The 16,877-nt window shown below is 41.0% G+C and overlaps 1 protein-coding gene across 1 annotated transcript; it reads right to left on the minus strand.

The window, feature by feature from the left end:
* Nucleotides 1-1,487: 1,487 nt before the first annotated feature.
* Nucleotides 1,488-15,871, minus strand: LOC310939627 (tricarboxylate transport protein B, mitochondrial; the record flags this gene model as incomplete). The annotated part of the gene is made up of 9 exons (XM_083904432.1): nt 1,488-1,602; nt 1,843-1,916; nt 2,012-2,127; nt 3,049-3,153; nt 3,268-3,352; nt 3,657-3,795; nt 6,728-6,827; nt 7,590-7,697; nt 15,751-15,871. 9 exons carry the CDS (start codon nt 15,869-15,871, stop codon nt 1,488-1,490), a joined length of 963 nt encoding a protein of 320 aa, XP_083760558.1.
* Between the last annotated feature and the right edge of the window lie 1,006 nt (nt 15,872-16,877).

The raw sequence follows: 16,877 nt of genomic DNA on the forward strand, positions 1-16,877 counted from the left end.
TTTTCTCTGAACACACTTTCACAGTATACCAGGTTCAGCGTTTGGCACCCGAATTAAATATATTATTCTCTACAATAAAACTATCATGTTGGTAATAAACTAGATAACACTATACACCGTATAAAAATAACTGGTACATTATAACTGTAAATCCATTCTATTAAAGGCTTAGTTATGGAAGTGACTGCAGTTTATGTGACTGTAAACTGCAAACAGCTGCGCGGTCCGCGTCCTCTCGCTTTGGAAACATCGTTTAAGCACAAGAGGAGACGGAAACGCAACGCAAAACTCAAGAAATACAGCGATATGACACCTGTATACTTGCAGTAAACCGCAGTAAAACAGCTGTGGGATGATGGGAAATAATGCTTTTCACTGACGGAGGGTGTTTCACAGAGCAGGTTTACAAAGACAAGTGAACCAGATCATTTGGGGGAAAAAAGCTGCTGAAATATCTGTAAAATGTGTAGCCACGAAAGAACCGTGTTAACCCTTAGCGTGCTACAGGTGCACCCATGGTAAATTAAAGGTGCCATATGTAAGAATGTGGTCAAAAACAGTTACTACATTCGAATTCAAAAATACCGAGGTCTTTTAGGTTTCGTTTTCTGACGTAACTGGCAACCCGTGGTTGCTCAGCAGCTGAGACTCTACTGACTGCAATGATTGGTAGACGGCGGTAAGTGGTGCCACATGCAAAAAAAACATGATTTGCAGTCTGCAAAAATATTTTTTTAAATGAAAATATTTTGGCTGTACTGTTGTTGTTGGTGAGTTCAGTTTGTTATATGAACATTATTCCTGAGTCTCTGTGACATATTAGGAAGATTTTATGGTCAGTTGCTTTAGATTTATTACATAATGCACCTTTAACAGTGATATAAAGTCATAAAAATGAGCCAAGTGAAATTTCACAAATTAAAACCGATTTTAAACATTTTGAGCACTTCAGGTGTGTTTATATAGTTGGTGAAAATTAAAGAAATTTTTCATCAGATGACCTAGTTTGTGCTGAAAAAAAGGATATAAGACGCTCTGTATTGCACATTATATATATTCTTATAACCTGTGTAGATACTGTGTATTTTAACATAGTAATGGAAAAAAGCAGTGTCATAAGGGATAATAATTCATGTTATTCAGGTTTTGTTTCACATTTAGATATTAGGAAACACGTTTTTCAATGTTATTTGATCGATTTTGTAACCCCACTCTGTGACGTTGACCCTCCGTCTGATCAGCTGTCCTTGATGCTCAGCATCAAAGCTCTGCATCTGTCCAGATGTTAACACGCTGAGCCTCACTCAGGCTGTCTTTTCTTCTCCACTGCTCCTGAGAGCCTTTTAGCTTCCAGGAGACACTGATCTAAGTTTAGTCTCACGCACTCAGTAGCTACTTTTATGATACGGGAGAGGTTTGCTAAACTTGGATCTGTATCGAATGCCTGGGCAGCAGGAAGCCGACGACCTTTATGGAAGTCGAGCAGCTCAGTCGGTCTTCCAGACCGTATTCAGAACCTTCACCACCTCCTCATAGATGATGAAAACTATAGCCACATCCAGACACACACGACCAAGGCGAGGAACTGTCCCTTTATAGAAACTACAGATGGACACAGAGAGAGAGAGAGATGAGACGTCAATGTTCCGTAAAAACAAAACACTTTTATGACGCACTCTATGTTTGATAAGAAGGTCGATCTAAGGCCGCTAACTGCTTCACATGCAGTGATTAAAGCATCACTTCTAAGCTGAGAAAGCAAAGGCGCCTTGTTGTGATTTAAAAAATAAAGGGAGGAAGCCCGCTGTGACAGCAGACTAAACAAAGTGGAGGCGTACTCACGCTGCCAAGCCCTCATATTTCAGGATCTTCACAGCACAGTCAAGCGTGCTTTTATATTTATGCGCCTCCAGACCCTTCAGGAAAAAAAAGGATGGACGCTGTCAGCATTTGGCAACAACTTGAGTTCAACGTGTATTCTTTTTTTTTAGCCAGTTTGTCAGTGATGTACCTGCATCCGCGTCTTGATAACATCTAATGGGGTGTTTCCAAAGACACTGGCTGCTCCTGCTGTGGCTCCAAAGAGTCCAGTCAACAGGGGATTGATAGATTTGTCGGGGTTATCACCTGGTGAAAGGAAAGGACAGTAAGGGTCAGGAAATGTAAACGCAACCGTCGTTTTGAAAAAGTGGCAGAAGAGTGACCTTTTATTGTCTTTGACATTATTATTTATTGCATCTATGTATAATCTTCATCCTTATTCAGCTTCTTTATATCTCATTTGTCTTTTGGAGACACTCTGTTCTAAGTGGGATTAATGGACACAACATGTATAACATAAAAAAACAAATAAATAAATAAAAGGATAAAGATAAATGGACATAGTCCAAGGGTTAATTTCAATAAGGACATTTTTTTTAACTGATAACATTTGTTATAATTGACAGAAACACAGTGAAGAGCAGTGTAGGCCTTTTATTTTCTTTGATGGCAGTCACTTTGACATTTATTTATTTATTTTCAATCCCAACTTCCTCTGTATCTCAGATCCACTGCCTGATGATAAAATAAAACATTTGTCCCTAGAAATTAGTTTTAAAAAAAATAAAAACTTTTTTCTTTTTCTTTTTTTTAATAAAAACATTTTATGGTTGAACATTTTAACATTTTCCTGAGGAGTTCATGGTCACAATCCCTAGTTTCAGCTTATCTTCAATAGAATAAGATATCAGTTTAATAAAGTATGTTCCCATTTAAAGGAAAATAGATCACAGAGTATAAGCACATGGGTGAAAACCAGTGTGATTGACAGCTGCTATGGTTAAACACAAACCTAGTTCAAAGCCTTGTGAACATTCAAATTGCAAATCTGGAGGCTTCAAAGGAGGAGTTTATATTTTTATGGGTGGTATCACGACCAGTTGGTACTCCACCAAAAGTAACTTTCTCAATCGTCTGGCAGTTTTTTTCTCATGTGATTAAAGTAATCTTTCTGTAATAACAAACAAATGCACACAATAAACAATCTTCCTACACACACTGACTGACCTTTGTACCAGTTCTTGAGCGATGTCATCACATAGAACCGAATAGCCTGGTTAGAGCCTTGTTTGAGCACCGTAGCAGTGAGACCCTGGTATGTTCCTCTTAATCCTATTCAGGAGGGAGGGAGGGAAGTTATTACACTGTGCACCGTTTGTAGGCTGCACCACCCTGTGTGACCACAAGATGGCAGATGAATGACATGCAGTGGAGCCTGCGCTTTACCTTGAGCTCTGATGATTTCTCTGACTCCGTGGTAGAAACCCCTGTATTTGGGGTTTGCCGAGGTCTGGTCGTGAATGAATTTAACCTTGAGAGATAAAACAGGAACAAGTTGACCATCGTCCATCACAGAGTGCGATACTTTTACAGAGAAAGCTGTTGAAAACAACGCCAATGTGTAGTCTGGCTTCAAGGAAAGAGAGTTCAGAGAACATGCAAGGTCCTCTGGATTTGTCAACTAATATCGAAAAATCACAAAAGTAGTAATGTGACTGGCAGTCATACACTCAGTGGCACTCTACAATCACAATGAGGGGCTGTGTCATGTGCACTAATGCTGACTGCGCATTAAATATCAAACACATTTGACCACAGATCAGTGAGAAACATACCTTAATAGTTTCCATGGGACAGACAACGAAAACAGCCTCCATCACGCCAGCACCAAGCCCACACAGCAGGCCTCTGGTGCTGTCCAGTCGCCCGGACTCATCCTTTACCCGGTTACTAAGGAACTCAAACACCCCGAACCTGAAAAGTGAGAACAGTGTCAGGAAAGGAACAATTGGGGAAAAGAACCATTTTGTTTGTATTTACATGTTCGTCCTTTGTTTGTTGAGGATTTAATGGTGAATGGTCTGTAGTTGTATCGTGTTTTTTCTCGCCTTGATGACCACTTCACGCTGCTCTACACCACAGTTTTGCAAATCACCCATTCACACCCATTCATTCATATGCCGTCTGGAGCTATATGAGGTTAAAGGAAACACGTCGGCGTGTAGACTAGCAGCCTTCAAGTTGAAAGACAACCAACTGAGCCGCAATCACCCCATTATTTATTTAAGACTGAGCTATTAAATCACTGTTTTTAATTCTAAAGACTCACTTTACTGTGTGTGTTAAATACGAAATGCCAAAGTAAACCAAATAAAGCAGATCCACAGAGTCAGAAATATTCTTTTAAATTTCAGATGTGCAAAAAAAAAGTGCTTTCCTTTATATAATGTGCCTTCTATCACATTAAAGATGCTCCAACAATGAATGACCAGCACCTGCTGTCACAGAGGAAAGTCCAGAGAGAGAGAGAGAGAGAGAGAGAGAGAGAGAGAGAGGTGTGGTATCTCTGTTATCAGAAAATGTTGAGCCAGCCAGTCCTTTACGAGAAGGTTATTTATAGAAGAAATTGAATTGTGGGGAAGGCACTGTGCTGCCCTGTACCTTCAGGAAAACAGGCGAGCGAGGACAGACACTTGCTCTTGATTAATGCTCAGTCTGCTCCAACAACAACAACAACAACAACAACAGTTTACCTGCCATCGTCTCAGGTACGGACAGAATTCATCTCGTATATTCGGCTCATGTCGGTTTACGCCTATCTGACTCGTCTTTGAAACGTCTTCTCTCTTCACTAAGTGTCCACATCTGCTCCTCCACATCCCCTCTCACGCAGATTTAGTTTGTTTTGAAAGATGGCCGCCACAAAATTAACTGGCTACCACTTAAAGGGATACTTCACCGATTTGAATGTGGCTTTGTCTTGCTAGAATAGCAGTAGTATTTTTTAGAAAATGTGCTTCCCTCCCTCAGTTTTTCCCTGACTTGTAAAAAAAATCTGTTTTCCCTTATCCAAATGTGCACTACTGTGAGTCAAATGACACGTTTTGCATCACAGTAGGGCACATTTTGAAAATGGAAAACAGATTTTTTTTACAACTCAGTGAAAAACTGAGGGAGGAAGCATATTTTCTAAAAAATACTACTGCTATTCTAGTAGCATTGTGCTATTCTTAAAGTATCCCTTTAAGGCGTAAAAATAAATCAAATCTGTCCTCATCTTTACTCACATATCTCGCCGACTACAGAGATGTTTTTATAGAAAAATAAAAACTACTTCCTTACATCACATGCTGAGACACATACTATCCTCCATATTATCCCTACCCACTTAATGACCGAACAAAATGCCACAGTTAGAACGTGAAACGTCATGTTTTGGCCGACCGTCCACTGTCAGAGATGAGTCATGATCTGGACAGCGGAGCACTTTGCCCAATCTTCATTAGTGGCTCTTTCTACAAGGTCAGTTCCCCTGATGAGAAAGGTGGGTTGAATAAGGAATAGTAAGAAATAATGGAGGTCGAGGTTTTTGACAGGATGGACGGATGTAGACGTGGTTGAAGGGTAAAGGGGAGAAAAAGGTCAGAGTCTGTGCCTCTCATACGTCCCTAACAACCCTCCAGCAGATTTTATGGGGCACGATGGTGCACAGGCAATCAGCTAATGGGACAGGAGAGGATGGGGAGAGGGGAGGCAACACAGCAATAGAGAAGGGGGGAGGGGAAGGAAGGAAGACAGGGGAAGTAAGAATTGAACAGATCGGACTCAGATGGTCAACGGTCAATGGAAACGTGCCACGCTTCCCCAATGAATCTAAACTGCTTTGATGTAAAAACACATTTCATCTCTCGCTAAGTGATTCTTTTTCTGCCTTATTCCATAAGTCAGCAGTCTTGGTTTTTACGGAACATTTATTTTACTCCACCACTAAAATATCTAACACATTTGCAATATATCAAGATGACATGGCTTAAAACTTCATGTCACATTTCCTCAGAGACACGAGCCAACAATTAGAAACCACAGAACAAAAATTAAAAACATCAGAGTCATTACACACACACACCAATACAACACCAGCCTCCCTTTTTGTTCCTCTGTCGAGACCCTGTCTGAGTTTGAGTGGCGTTTCTTTGCTCCGCCTGGCTGAGCCTCTCTCTAGATTTATAGACAGACTCTATCCTCCAGCATAACTCATACTGTACGTACACACAGAGAGGGAGGGGACGTGGAGAAATAACAAAAAAAATGCTCACAACAAAGGCGTCTACCTTGTTTTTTTCTCACTGTGTGTGCGCACTTGTCTGGAAGTAAATGTCACTGCTGTGAAAAAATAACATAATTACACTGAAGGCTGGTGTGGCATTTATTCCTTGCATTGTGGGTAATGGACTAGAATAATTACAGTGCGTGAGCAAAATGGTTCCACAATGGCTGAGGTAAAAAAAAGTGTTTGTTTTTTATTCCGTGCGCACAGACACCGTCATATATAACAGTGTTTGTCATAATTACTACAATATGAACTGAGGGTGCAAACGTATAAGAAATGAAGCGGTAAATCAATTAACATCGAGTCCAGACCATAGATCCATCGAGGCTGAACACTCTGATATGTCAAGTGCGGGTTCTGTTCATGCATTTGTTTATATGTGGCGACTGAATAACACACTGATGAAGTGATGAACAGAATGCTGGGTGTGCGCACATTACATCACCCAGATTATTCAGAATTATTTACTTTGTGTTATTTATTCAGTCATTTTTCATTATACTAATTAGTTATGTATACTAATACATACATAAATCATGCTAATTGAGTGTGTATTCATTTTGTACATCTACTTGCCTGACTGCAGACTTGGGTATGGAGCCGTAGACCAGCGAGCTGAGTCCTCTGTACAGTCCTTTAACACCGTGACCCTGCACTGTTTGCTTCACACAGTCACCTGAATGAACACACACACACACACACACACACACACACAACAAAAAACAGAACAGTATTTTATTTTACTGTAATATGTCTTTATGTCATGGTTAAAGGTGTCACACGTAAGAATGTGGCCAAACAAAAAAGTTACTACATTCAAATTCAAAATACAGAGGTCTTTTAGGTTTTGTTTTCTGACGTAACTTGCAACCCGTGGTTGCTCAGCAGCTGAGACTCTACTGACTGCAATGATTGGTAGACGGCGGTAGGTGGCGCCACATGCCAAAACATGATTTGCAGTCTGCAAAAGATTTTTTTTAATGCAAATATTTTGGCTGTACTGTTGTTGTTGGTGAGTTCAGTTTGTTATATGAACATTATTCCTGAGTCTCTGTGACATATTAGGAGGATGGCCAGTTGCTTTAGATTTATTACATAATGCACCTTTAAACTGATTTTAAACCCCCAAAACTTTATGTTATTCTTCAAATTACGTGGATGCTGCGCTCGACGGCAAAACCTGAGCAGGATAAGTAACAGCTGTCTCGAGCGCTCATTACGATGGTCTCCAATCCTTATGTGTGTGTGTCTGTGCGTCAATATGCATGGACGCTGAATGAAGCATGTGTGTATTTGTCTGATCTGCGTCATATAAATGAGAACAGTGACAGCCTGCTAGAATCCCTAATGTACCTGGGGATGATGGGTAATGAGATAACAAGCTCCTGAGAGAGAGGCAGAAGAAAACAATTAGACAGACAGGAAGACGGAGACTCACCTATTCCTCTGTATTTAGGTGGATTTGCCTTCTCATCCAGCTGTAACTGTGTCTTGACATACTCTGTTGGGAATGTGATGCAGATCTCTATACCACCTGCAATCCCACCTGCAAAACAAAACAACACAAACAAACCGATTTAAAAAATATTGTATATAAAAGAGCCAACCACTCTGCCTGGATACAGCCTTACTAAGCCCAAAGCCCTGCCCTCTTTATGAATTACAAGGAGGCATGATAACTTCATGGATCATTACAGTGACTCCACAAATGGCTTTCCCTCCATAAACATAAAGCACTGCTGCTGCTGCTGCTGCTGCGGGAGGAAGAGTAATGTGAGCTGTTCCTGCCACAGCTCGTGAATGTGCCGTGTGGAAAAGCAACACAACAAAAGTAACCGTGAGCTGGAATTTTTATTTTCCGGACTCATTTCTGCACCCGTAAATACAGCCCTTAAAGTGTGTGCTGAGAAAGTCAGAGACAAAGCCAGTGAAGTGTGAGTGACTGCTGGAGGGTCCAGGTCAAATAGACGCCTCAACTCGCTAAAGAGATGAGGACAAGAATAAAAAAAAAAGAAAAGAAAAAAGCTAAGTGGATGCAAAACACATACGAGTCATGAGGGAAGGAGGAGGGATGGCATTAATGAAATTATCTACTCACAACCTGCTGGGAGGGGCTCCATTACCCAGGCCAAGACCCCTCCATTAGCTCAATGACACACACACACACACACACACACTGTGCATTGGGAAACAGTGTTTTTCTGGGACACACCAGACGTAACACACACTGAAGATAAACCTCTACATTTTTCCAGCTTGCACTGGTTCTTGGTCCATGCACTACATGTATTACATTTTTCAAATCTGAGCAAAACTGTATTACTTTTACTATTTTATTTTATTTGTTTTTTTTTTTTTATGTTGAACACATTTTCTCTTTGTGATTTGGTGTTTTTTGTCCAGATATCAGTCCTATAAAGTAATTTTAGACCATTTATGAACTGTGAAGCTATTAACAACCCATTTGTGCTGAGTCATTTTAAAGACACAATTTTCCAACTGTGTAACAAATATTGTTTTTCCAAAAAGAAGAAATAAACAGCCCGAACATGACTTAGCAAAAAATGCTTTTGCTGATTGTATTTACATGTGTAGCAGTCTGTGCATAGTGAAGCATGTGATTTATAGGATTTTTGGAGGTATCGGATATCTGATGCAGTGATTTTTGACCAGTATCGGACCGATACCGATTCCCATCCCTTGTTCCTATGGCAACAACAACAGGTTTTGTTGAAATATTGAAACACGGAAGACGGTTTTGTCTAAAAAAAGAAATAAAAAAATGGTTCAAACTAACAGCAGAAATGGGGACTTGTCTATAGTTATGGTTAAGGGGAGAGAACATAATCAAGAGGGAACTGATGTAACACATACATGGATTGGTCAATTCACAGATCACATGATCAACTTTAAGGCAGCTTTTGTACTACTGCTGTTCCTTAAATGTATATTTCTTTATTTTTCACAATGGACAGCGAAAACTGAGCACCACTTAGCTTAACTGTAAAATCCATGATTTTGAGTGAAATATACAAACACACACGCACACACACACACACACACACACACACGCTGAAACACTTCTTATCCGAATAATTGTTAATTGTAAGGAGTCACATGTTCCATTCACCCTAATCCAGGATCAGTGGGTCGAAGAAAAAATTAGCCTCATTCCTCTGTTTTCAGCCAAGACAGAACATGTGATCAATCCTCATCACACACACACACAGCGTCTACAGAGTAGCAGCAGCTTCAGTGACTTCTCGTCCATTTTTCAAACTAAATTCAATACACACACTCACAGCTGACACCGTAAACGAACTTGTGCTACATGAACCAAAACTGTCATTAATCCTCATCTCTCAGGTTGACTCTCCTCTCCTGTTTTTAGTTTTCCTCTCAGAGCACCTTCCTTCCTCTCTCCTGACCCGACAACTACTCGTTTCTGTGCCGTGTCATAAAATCAATCCATCCGTGTTGGTCTCTGACAGTTAATATAGCACGGAAAGAAATGGAAAGGACATTGGAGTCACATTAGAATCCAGAGAGTATATATTGCCTGTTTCTACAGACTTGAATCCTTCATATTTGAAGCAGCAGTTAAATAAATCAGACCCATACACACACATACAGATTTATGTACCGTTAGCGGTAACGGTCTCTGGCCACATGAGGTGAATTCATAATGCAATCAACACATCCCCAGCTGGGGTTCAGCAAATACAGTGTTTTCAGGACAAAATGTGTGTGGACATCATGTAATTACTCCAATATGTGGACATGTGTATCGCAGGTTTTATATCTAAAAACGTCAGCGTTTCAGTGCAAAGATGCCAGACGCACACAAACAAAATGAAAGCCACAGTTTTCTGCAAAACACCAAACGGCACATGGGAAGACAGGTGAGCAGGCAGACAGCCAGCTGAGGGGAGGGAGACTTCCAGAAATCCTGCTTCAGTGACTCTAATGATCAACAAGCACATCTGGTCTGCTCAGGAACATAGGAACACACACACACACACACACACTCATTCGTTCATTTTATCTTCTGTCGCTTTATCTTCCACATGAGGGATCGCTGGTGCCAATCCTAGCTGACATAGGGCAAAAGGCGGGGGGACACCCAGGTCAGGTTGCCAGTCCACCACAGGGACACACAGAGACAAACAACCATCCACCACCTTTGCCTAATCCCCTAATCTGCATGTTTCAGAAGAACTGTGGGAGAAAACCGGAGAACCAAAAGAAAACCCGCGCACACAGGAGGAGAACATGCAAACTCCATGCACAAAGGCCCTTGTTCTGACCGGGTCGCAAACCCATGTCTTGTTGCTGCAAAGGCAAGAGTAACACACTATCTTATTAGTAGTCAACGCAGGATAGTCATTTAAAGTGTTCTAACGCACTGTTGCAGTAAGAGAGATTGCATTTCAGTGGACTAAAGAATGAAAGAGTCACTGCTGTGTCTGAGCTTATTTATATGCATCCATTCATCCATTTTCTGGTGCCAGGTGAAATAGGGCAAAAGGCGGGGGCCCTGGACAGGTCCATCACAGGAGACAAACAATCATCCACTCTCACACTCACACTCACATCTATGGGCAATTTAGAGTGTCCAATTTGCCTAATCCCCAAATCTGCATGTCTTTGGACTGTGGGAGGAAACCGGAGAACCCGGTAAAAACCAACAAACACACAGAGGGAGAACATGCAAACTCCATGCAGAAAGGCCCTTGTTCCGATCGGGTCGCGAACCCGGGTCTTCTTGCTGCAAATGCAAGTGTAACAAAGTCTCTCTCTCTTTTAATATAAAACTTATTAACAAGTAGAATAGTATTTTTTTCTTTAACCACTGATATTGCATTTCAGCGATGATCTGACCTCGAAATTTGGTTGTGCAGTTTTGGTTATATAATGACAATTTCCTTTCCTATATGCACGTGCCTGCAAATTAAGCAGTTTGGCGATAGACTCAATCAATTATTTATGCAAATGTTCCTTAAAATTCTCTGGAGTCTGAGGGGAAAATGCGTTGTCGTGTCCATGTGGAGAACATAGCCAGAGGACTGTGGTACTTCAAACATGAGGTGACCCATTAACAGGGTCATTATATTTCTGTTTTCCTTACGCAAAAACATGAAAAGAATAATTCATCTAACATCTGGCCTTTTAGGCTTCCTCTACTGAACAAGACTTATGTTAATGCTGTTTAATTACAGGGGGGATTGATTAATTTTACATGGGAACTGTTTTAAGTAGTTCTAACCCTGCAGCATACAACATACAGAGTGTACACATAAATAACAACTACATACAGGTTGTTTTGACAGTATGGAGAGTATATTAGGGCTGCAACGATTATTCAATTCATCGGTTTGAATGATTTGTCAGCTTCTTAAATGTGAATATTTTCTGGTTTCATTGCTCCATTTGAGAACGTCATCGTGTCAAGGTTTGGGGAAACAACATTTTTCAACATTTTATGGCATTTTATGAACCAAACGTTTAGTCGATTAATCAAGAAAATAATCAACATATAAATTATTATGGAAATAATCATTAGTCGCAATAGGTTTTCCCCCCCCAACTCATTTAAGTTACGACAGAGTAGTAACTTCTTAAATAGGTTCTTTCTTTGGTGCATTCAGGGAAACTCAGTTAACTGAGAATTAAGAATCAGGTTATAGGAGACATACCAGTGATCTGCAGTCACAAACTGAGTCTGCTGCAGGGCTGTCATTGTGTCACGCCAGCAGAACAAAGAATAAACAAACTGATTTTATAATAAAAAGAAATAAAAGGACTGTGTGATTTAAAAACTTACAGAAACTTTAAATTTCACTCGAAGGCAACACCTTCAAGTGAAAGACACAATTCTACAACTGTGTACACATATTGTTCTCTCAAAAGAGAAGAAATAACAGCCCAGACATGACTCAGCAAAAATGCTATTTGCTGTTACTGATTCCCATCTCTATATTTCACAGCCAAAGGGTCAGATATTTTATAACAATACAACCCCATCACAAAAGAGTAAGCAGCTGATTGATAAAATAGGTTTTTCGAGGTCTGTAAAAGACCGATGTTGGTTATCAAGACTAAAATGATTTGGCCTGAATACCTAACAACATATGTTATAGAGAATATTAAAGTGAACTGTGTGCGTCGTCGACTATGACTTAAGGAAACAGGCTGCATTTTGACGAGACCTCTGAGCCTGTGGAGGAGACAGCCACTCACAAAAAAAACTCACCTCCTGCCCCAAGGCTGGAGAGAGAGAGAGAGAGGGGAATAGAAAAATAAAAGAGCAGGACAAGTGACAGAAAACAAGGCTGTCACTGTTTAAAAAGAAATCCTATCATGAAATCAAGATGGGGGGAAAAAAGAAATCTCTCTTTCGGTCTATCTGCTGCTCTTCTCACTGCTGAGCAGACTAGTTATAAATGAATGAATGTATGTGCTGTACGACAGCCACAGAGCCATTTAGTGCTACCTCACCCTCAGGCCTCTTTCTGTGTCTCACCCTCACTCATCAGCAGTGGCTGTTCATTCAAAGAAGACTTGAACTAACCAAGAGCAGCAGAATGAGCTCAACGGCCTCTAAAAGCTTTGAAAATGCTTCCTCCCCAGCCTTCTTCTGTGTGCTGTATGAGAGGTCTCTATTCCATTAGGCTCTGACCTTCTACTTCTTGCTTTGTCTACTTGCAGCCTTCAGGCCTGTGCAAGTGCCTCGCTCTCTCAGACAGACACGTAGCCGACGAATCTGAAGTAGACGTGTCAACTTTATTTATGAACGGCCATAAACGGGAAAAGAAGAATCACTAGTCGGGGTTTGTGCAAAGTAAAACGATCAGCTGTTTCATAACGGATGGCGTGGCAGGTCAAAAGGCAGCTTATCTATCGCAGAGTCAACACCGCGTGTCAGCGTGTCCGACACCCTTTCATTTCCAAACCGTTGCAGGTCTTTGCTGTGAGGACGAAAACGGCTGCACACATTCCAGTCAGGGAGAATCAAATTGTGCTGCTGCTGCTGCTGCAAAGCAGGACAGACAGGCTCGAGACAAGCTAAAATGCCATAGGGAGCAGCACCGGGCCTCGACCAGTCAATCAGGCTACACAGGACTGAGGGGGGGGGGGGGGGAAGGGAAAGGCCTTACCACGGCCACACTTCCAGTTGTATGCAGCTGACAGAGCGACACGAGTCAGGGGAGGAGGGTTTTTCTTCTGCTTCTTTGCTCATGACACTCCTCCCACAAAAACTCTGACACGAGGGTTAACTTCTTTCTATTCAAACTGACAAATGTTATGAAAACTACACACAGGGTTGTGAAATCTGATGGGAATATCTTAGCACTAGCAGTAGTATAGTATTAATGAATGAATCGTATAAGACTAAAATTGAATAACCACTGCAATTATTTGATTTAAAAAAATATATATATGTCAAAATAGCATTATGATGAAACTCATCGGCACACAAACCTTGCTCTTCAGATGAGAATGCATGTTTGGCTTGTTTATCGACTCCAAACATGTCAAATCTTTACGATTTTTGAAATTATAACCACAATAATTAACCCTATTATGCAGATCTACTGTTTTATTAGTGTTACTACTGTTTTTGCAGTGTTGTCATGTTGTCATGATGTTATAAGATGATTAATTCCGAATGTGAGTTAAAGGTGCCATATGTAAGAATGTGGCCAAAAACAGTTATTACATTCAAATTCAAAATACCGATGTCTTTTAGGTTTCGTTTTCTGACGTAACTGGCAACCCGTGGTTGCTCGGCAGCTGAGACTCTACTGACTGCAATGATTGGTATATGGTGGTAGGTGGCGCCACATGCCAAAACATGATTTCAAAACATAAACATGATTTGCAGTCTGCAAAAGATTTTTTTTATGCAAATATTTTGTCTGTACTGTTGTTGTTGGTGAGTTCAATTTGTTATATGAACATTATTCCTGAGTCTCTGTGACATATTAGGAGGATTTTATGGCCAGTTGCTTTAGATGTATTACATAATGCACCTTAAAATGCAGTAGTAAATCTTTTGTTATTTACATTGGCCTCAAGTAATATTTTCCTAGTATAATGTATCACACTGTAAATATACAATGTGTTGTTTGTCATATATGACGCTAAAATAATTACATTGGAATTTCACATGCAACATGAATTTGTATACAAAAGTCATTTCCAGTAGTTCCTGATACATGAAGATTTGAGCCCCCAGTTTTTTTTGTTTTCATATGCGACTCAAAGGGAATTCATTGAGAAAGATAAATGATTCACAATTACGAGAGCACAAGCATGTGCTGCCAAAAAGCAGCATGTCGCGATAATACAGAAGCACGGCAGAGAGAGTGAAGACGCTGCATCGTCATCATCATCACATGAGGAGGTCGATGAGTTTCAGCAACAGCTGAGCAACAGGGGAAAAAAACCTACAGGGACTCTGATTTGGTCGTTCACCTTTTTCAATCCACGTAGCAGCATATATGACCTTTGTGTCGTAGCCACAGCCAGCCATTTCATAAACGTAATCCAATTTTGTGGCATGACATGCGCACTCGTTCATGTCTTTGTCACACGACATGTCTATTTAAAGCATGTTGTCTGCATTTAGTGAAGCATTTGCTCCATATGTAGGAGTTTTTTTTTGTCATATCCACTCATGACGTATAGTTACAGCCAGAATGGGTGAGTTTTGGAAAGAAAATCATTGCAGTGACCAGCAAAGAAATTAAAAATATAGGGGAAAGATAGTATTGTATTGTCTCTGTTGCTGCTGTGATGCTGACACACGCAGGTTTTTACACAGCTATTTCACTTTAGACAAATGTATTGACTTTAACTCATTTCAACAGTGCAACCAAACAAAAGCCTTATCCCTCAATCTTAACCAGTTAATGTTTCACCCTAATCTTAACTAAACGACAAGTCAAATATTAGCCCTGAACTTAACCAGTTCTGCCTTGTTGGGACCAGGTTTTGGTTTTGGGTGAGAGTTTATGTAAGGAAAAAGTCCTGCATAGGATTTAAAAAAAAAAAAAAATGCAAGTACACACACACACACACACACAGCTGAAAGCCTGCAGAAATGGTTGTTGTTTGAGGAGTGAGTAAGCATCTGCTCCACCACAGCAGGCTACACTCTGCTTTAATAGCATTATGTAAAGGTGATCTTTAGATTAAAGTGATGCAGCCTCTAAGGTCACCAGGGTCACCAGGGGCAGGGAAGGTTTAACTTTGTTAAAATTATATTTCTATTAACTTCAATCTTCTAGTGCCAAAATTGTGCAAAAAAAAAAAGTTTTGCACAATTTATAGTCTTAAAACAATATATTACCTGTAACATTTCAACAACATTTATGATGGAGGATGGTAAAACTTATATAACGTATGCAATCTATGCAAATAACATGTGACCGTTCGTGTGAGTTCTCATGCAAAGACTGTAACGTGTGGCAATAACTCTTTCAGATTACTGAACAGACACAAACAGTATTAGCTCCAACTTTAGCTTCGTTCTAGCGTCGACATTTCGCCCCAACTTTTCTTCCGTGAGAGCGACGGTAATGACGGACTCTTACCTGCCAGGATCGCCTTCCCCGGGTGAGTTAGCTTCGCTTTCCCCGCGGGAGCCGCTGCAGCCAGGCACCGCGGTCTGGGAAAGTGGCTGATAACCGTGCGTTTAGAATGATCACCCTGCATAATTGGAGGAAATTTTAAAAACAAACAAAACAAAAAAAAAAAGACAGGAAAAACCCCGAGAAAACAAACGGCGTGGCTTGTATTTGAACGAGCAGCTTCTGTGTTTTCAGTGGAGCGCGCAACACATGGATGAATGATGGAGCCTGTGAACGGATGCAGGTGATCGGAGGTGCGTCCTGCAGGCGGGTCTGTGTGTCGACAGTGGGCGGATGCCGGAGCTGTCAAACAAGTTTGGCTCCTCGGTTATCCAGTCGCTGTTAGTTGTAACTATGGTAACAATGTATCGCGATAGAAGTGCGTAAGAGGAAAAAAGGGCGATCCCGGAAACAAGGCGTGGCGGAGTTGTCCCTGTATCCTCCTCCTCTTCCTTCTACTGCTGCCGCTGCTGCTGCTACGTGGAAGTTTGTGAGTCAATCTCTCTCCGTAAAGCGAGTGGAGCGAAAGAGGCTGATGTGAAGCAGAGAGAGGTCTGTGTGCGTCTCACTGGCTGCTTTTATGAGAAGGGACTGGCCACTTTGGCACCAGAGGAAGGGCGGGGCTCGTCTGTCTGTATTTACATATAAATGCATCACAGCGAGGACGAATAAAAAAACTGGATCCCCACTCCTCCTTTATGATAGTAATTACTGTACTGCTAGTAGATTTAAGCATTACTCCAGCAGCAGGCTGTAAACAGAACAAAAACACCACACCCTCAGAAAACAAAGAGTGTGCATAAGCAGCTCCCACAGAGACAGAAACTATCCATCAGGCCTCAGCAGCTTCACTATCAGTATGAGTCCTGCAAGAGTGGAAATAAAAGTGACAACAGACAATGGAACCATGTGTAGGAAACTGTACAAACAGTGTGTGAGCATTCATTCCTCTTTAGTTTGCAGGACATGTGCAGATAAAAGGAGTGTGTTTTACTTTCTGCTTTGATAAACCCAGAGTTGACACCGTGTGGAGACATCAGTGTAGGACACGTGGTCACATGATCAGGAGTGTAAACAACCAACGAACCAGC

Source organism: Microchirus variegatus (genome assembly GCF_963457635.1).
Source record: "Microchirus variegatus genome assembly, chromosome: 18".
NCBI classification, from domain to species: domain Eukaryota; kingdom Metazoa; phylum Chordata; class Actinopteri; order Pleuronectiformes; family Soleidae; genus Microchirus; species Microchirus variegatus.